The 4,731-nt window shown below is 38.9% G+C and overlaps 1 protein-coding gene across 1 annotated transcript; it reads left to right on the forward strand.

The window, feature by feature from the left end:
- Nucleotides 1-3,661: 3,661 nt before the first annotated feature.
- On the forward strand, nt 3,662-4,425 carry LOC128127785 (uncharacterized). Its single transcript, XM_052766475.1, has 2 exons — nt 3,662-3,893; nt 4,061-4,425. Exons 1-2 carry the CDS (start codon nt 3,662-3,664, stop codon nt 4,423-4,425), a joined length of 597 nt encoding a protein of 198 aa, XP_052622435.1.
- The last annotated feature ends 306 nt before the right edge of the window (nt 4,426-4,731 follow it).

The following is a 4,731-nucleotide window of genomic DNA, read 5'->3' on the forward strand; positions in this document are numbered from 1 at the left end:
AGTTCGGATAAAGCAAAGGAGGAACCGAAGAACTCTCCACAACATGAAGAACCGAAGAAGGATAATAAGCTTGTTGGTGACTCCGGATTTTGATTGGCCTTTCTGCAAAGGCAAAAATCACTTTGCTAAAGATTGTGTCTTGAGAAAGATGTCAGAAAAGAACAAGAATGAAGATGATGAAGCCTACTACCTGCGAAAGCTAGAAGAAATAAAGAAGAAGAAAGCTACTGCTAACAACACTATGAATGCTTTAATTGTGCAGGAAAATCTCGTGGACGACGAGTTTGGCGGTGTGGAAGTTTGGTCTACAGACTCTGAGGAGGAAGAAGTTCGTAAGCCCACACATGGCAGGGTTTTCGTGGTGAAAGAAACTGAAACTGAAGGTGCAGGGAAGTGCTTGATGGTGACTACTGGAGTGTCACAGATGAGAGGCTACACTACTGATGGGAGTTGTGATGAAGAAAGGGAGCGAGAAGACAGATGCTTCGCTACCAAACCAGTTGGTGAGCAGATCAACGAATGCGACTGGTTGATCAAGAAGGTATAATCAATTCTCGTATCATTATAAATCCTTGTCACAAACTATGAAAAAGAACTAAACGAATTAAAATCTAAATTTTCTAGTTTAAGTGGTAGTTTAACACAAAATCGCTTAACAAACTCTAACCTAACTGATCAACTCAGTAGGTTGTCTTCGAAGAGTGAGGAGAGACAGATCTGGATAGAGCAAAAGGAGAACGAGTTAGTTAGGATTAAGGATGAGATAATTTATTTGCAAAGGGATAATTTAAAGCTTTTAAAACAGAGAAATGTTTTTTGTTTAATTGCTAAACGTTTATATTCGAATATTACCCAATTGCATCTGAATTGTGAAATAGGCAAGCAAATTCATAGTATGATTCTGCCCTTCCTTGAATTTAAGGAGGATGAAATTGATGCTGATGTATATAACTGTCAAGCAGTTGTATCTTCTGATGAAATTTCTCTAGCATACATAATTGGTATTGACAAAATAGAGTCCTTCATCAAGTCCAAAGACCATAAGGACATGCTTAAGAACATTTTGGACGAAAATGACAAATTAAAAATTAAAACTGAAACCATGCAGAAGTTTGACTCGTTGAATGCCAAGCTAAGTTTGGAAAACAAAATTGATGTTGAAAATACTTCTGAATTTAATGAGGATGATGATACAAGTGAAATATCCATAGAGGATGAGGTGGAGTGTTCTAAATTTGTCAAAAGCGAACCCAAACCTATCAAAAATCTCATTTCTGAAAATTCTGTTGAGTTGGCTCATTTGTCCCAAAATAAGTCCAAAATTCTATAGAAAAGGTTGTGGTATATCAAAAGGCTTAAACCACACCAAACCAGGTTTATGTAGTTACAGGATTCACACAGCAGTAAACAGCCGAGCTGACAACTATTGTAAAGGAGGACAATGATGAAGGCTATTAGGAGCATTTCTAGTCAGCTCCAATCGACAATGCTAATGAAACGGTTGGTCTATCTGAGAAAACATCATGGAGGGTCAAAGTCAGATATGTGGCAGAACCACTCAACAAGCCTACACATTTTGATGTGCCATGCACAAGTGGTACCAAAAAGGTTCCAAGAGAACCAGTCAAAGCGACAAGCGAAACCTCCTCGATAAAGAGCAAAACTCGTGATGAAAGACCAAAACCCAAGGTTAATATCCATAAAACTCCAAAGTGGTCAGAGAAGAAACATCAACGTAATAGGAGATATAAGAAGAATCTCTTTGAAAGGAAGCAATTTTTGATGTCCCAAAACCCTAATTATGTTCACTCAGAAAAATCTTCACTCCTTATAGAAGAAGCAAAATCAAAGCGTAACTCTACTCCTTGTACTCAATGCCACTCCTACAGTCAAACAAATCGAAAGAGTAGTTTCGGCTCCCAAAATGGAAGCAATCGAAACCGAAGAAGTAGTTTCGGTTCTCCATCTTCAAACGAAAAGAACCAAAAGTAAGGTTTCGCTCATAAAACTCATCCCTCTCACTCAAAGCAAAATCCAAAAGTGGATGTAAAGGGAAAAGGGAAGCTATTCTCGGAAGACGAAAAGAAGACGAAGAAAACGTTAGCTGACTCTAGGAAACATAACCAAAAGCATGTGGACAATAAAAACACAATTCCAAAGTCTAAATCTAAAGAAACAAAAGCTAACAAAATCAAAGTTTTCACAATTAAAAGAAAAGATGAAACCACCTAATTAAAACGAAATTTTTTGGTTGATTCTTCTCTTACTATTCCTCATTCCATAAAAGGCTCATGAGGACCCAAAAAACTTTGGGTTCCTAAATCTGCTTGATTTTTGCAGGTTATTCGTGACGAGCAGTTTGATGATGAATGGTATATTGACAGTGGCGGCTCACGTCACATGATAGGGAGAAGGGAAGAGCTACGGGAGTTTCGGGCTTTGAAGGATGATAGATGTGTCAAGTATGGAAACAATTCTTTTGGCACAATAAAAGGATATGGAATGATCACAAATGGAGATTTCTCGATTAGAAAGGTGACATATGTGGAAGGCTTAAAACACAATCTCATTAGTGTCTCACAACTGGTGATGGGAACAGGACTGAAGGTTTTGTTCGATGATGAAGGGCCAGAAATAATAGAAAAGAAGGCCAAGAATGTTGTGCTGAAATCTCAAAGAAAAGGCGAAATGTATCCATTGAACCTTAATCCAATACGAGGGAAGCCATCTGTATGCCTACTGACGGAAGTTCATTCTGACGAAAGTTGGCTATGGCACCGAAGGCTCTCGCACCTCAACTTCAAAGACATCAACAAGCTAGTTCTGGTGATCATGTGCGAGGACTTCCACTTATCAAATTTGGCAAGGAACATTTGTGTGCTGCATGTGAAATGGGAAAGCAAAGCAGGAAGAGTCATCCAACTCGTGTTAACACAAAGATCATTAAACCGCTTGAGCTCCTTCATATTGATCTGTGTGGATGATTTTTCTCCAAAACAGTGGTAACAAGTATATAGTTGTCATAGTTGATGATTTTTCTCATTTCGCCTGGGTTTTCTTTCTTAAACAGAAATCAGAAGCAACGCCTAAGCTCAAAATCATTATAAAGCAAATAGAGCTTCAACTGCGAAAGGTGGTTAGGAACATTCGCAGTGACAATGGGTTGGAATTCAAAAACCAAGTGTTTGAAGAGTTTCTTGCTGAAAAGGGAGTGTCTCACAATTTCTCTGCTCCCCATACTCCACAACAAAATGGGGTCGTTGAAAGGCGAAACCGCTCATTGTGTGAAGCAGCCCGAACCATGCTCAATTTCGCTTCGTTGCCCTGTATTTCTGGGCTGATGGTATTTCCGTTGCTTGCTACACTCAGAACCGGTCTTTACTCAACAAGCGATTCACAATAACTCCTTATGAAATTCTAAACAACCGTAAGCCTAATGTCAAGTTTTTCCACGTGTTCGGTTCAAGATGCTTCATTTTCAATTCTAAAGAGAACCGAAACAAGTTTGATGTGAAAAGTAGATGAAGGAATCTTTCTTGGGTACTTGCTTACTTCAAAATCGTATAGGGTTCTGAATAAACGCTTAAAGAAAATCGAAGAAACTTATTACGTGTCGTTTGATGATAACTATGTGAAGAAACTCACATCAAGCAAATAACCAATGGATGAAATCTTTCCTCAAACTGGTCAAGTCTCGGTTCCCATCTCCAACTTATTTGAATTATATATGAAGCTCTTTGATGACCCGGAAACTGCTATTCTCTTTGAAGCGAAAGCGGTTGACAACAAAGTAGATGATCTGAAAAAGGTAATTGACGAAGCTGCTAAAATCACGGAAAGCGAAACTTCAAGTTCAAGCGGATCTCAAGAATCTACAACATCTCAAGAGCCAAGTGAATCTTCCCATTCTACTATCCAGGGGAGAATCCATCAACCACCATACCCAATGAACATCCAATCGAGGGGGAGAATTCTGAGCCTAAAGCCGAAATTGTTTCATCGTTCGAGGGGGAGAATGTAAATACGAATGATGATGATGATACACAGTTATAATTTGAAGAAGTAAATGCTGAACTGGATCCCTCCTATGATCCAAATTACCCTCCCCTCACTAAATGGACAAAAGGTCATCCAAAAACCCAAATCATTGGTGAATCATCAGAAAGAGTTCTTACACGTTTTCAACTGAAAGCGAAGCAAATTGCATTATTCTCTCAAGTGGAATTCTGCATGTTAAATTCGTTTGACTCCAAAGTTGAACCAAAGACTATTAATACTGCACTCGATCACTCAGATTGGGTACAAGCAATGCAAGACGAACTCAATGAATTTGAGCGAAACAAAGTATGGAGATTGATTCCTACACCTAAGGATGCATCTATGGTTGGATTAAAGTGGGTTTTCAGAAACAAGATGCAAAAATAAAGGAATGTGATTGGTAACAAAGCAAGGCTGGTTGTGAAGGGATATTGTCAGGAAGAAGGAAAGACTACGAAGAGACCTTCGATTCGGTAGCAAGATTAGAATAGGTACGAATCTTTTTGACCTATGCTGCTCATAAGAACTTTGAAGTATACCAAATGGATGTCAAGTGTGCATTCTTATATGGAGAATTAGAAGAGACGGTGTACGTAGAACAACCACCTGGCTTCGTGAACGAAAAGTATCCAAATCACTGCTACATTTTGGACAAGGCAGTTTATGGTCTAAAGCAAGCCCCTAGAGCCTGGT

The sequence above is a fragment of the Lactuca sativa genome, chromosome 8 (genome assembly GCF_002870075.4).
Source record: "Lactuca sativa cultivar Salinas chromosome 8, Lsat_Salinas_v11, whole genome shotgun sequence".
In the NCBI taxonomy this organism is placed as follows: Eukaryota; Viridiplantae; Streptophyta; class Magnoliopsida; order Asterales; family Asteraceae; genus Lactuca; species Lactuca sativa.

Coding starts and splice junctions, on each gene's coding strand:
- LOC128127785 (XM_052766475.1), top strand. CDS start 3,662: ATGGATGAAATCTTTCCTCAAACTGGTCAAGTCTCGGTTCCCATCTCC. Junction 3,894..4,060: donor TACAACATCTCAAGAGCCAA/GTGAATCTTCCC, acceptor TATAATTTGAAG/AAGTAAATGCTGAACTGGAT.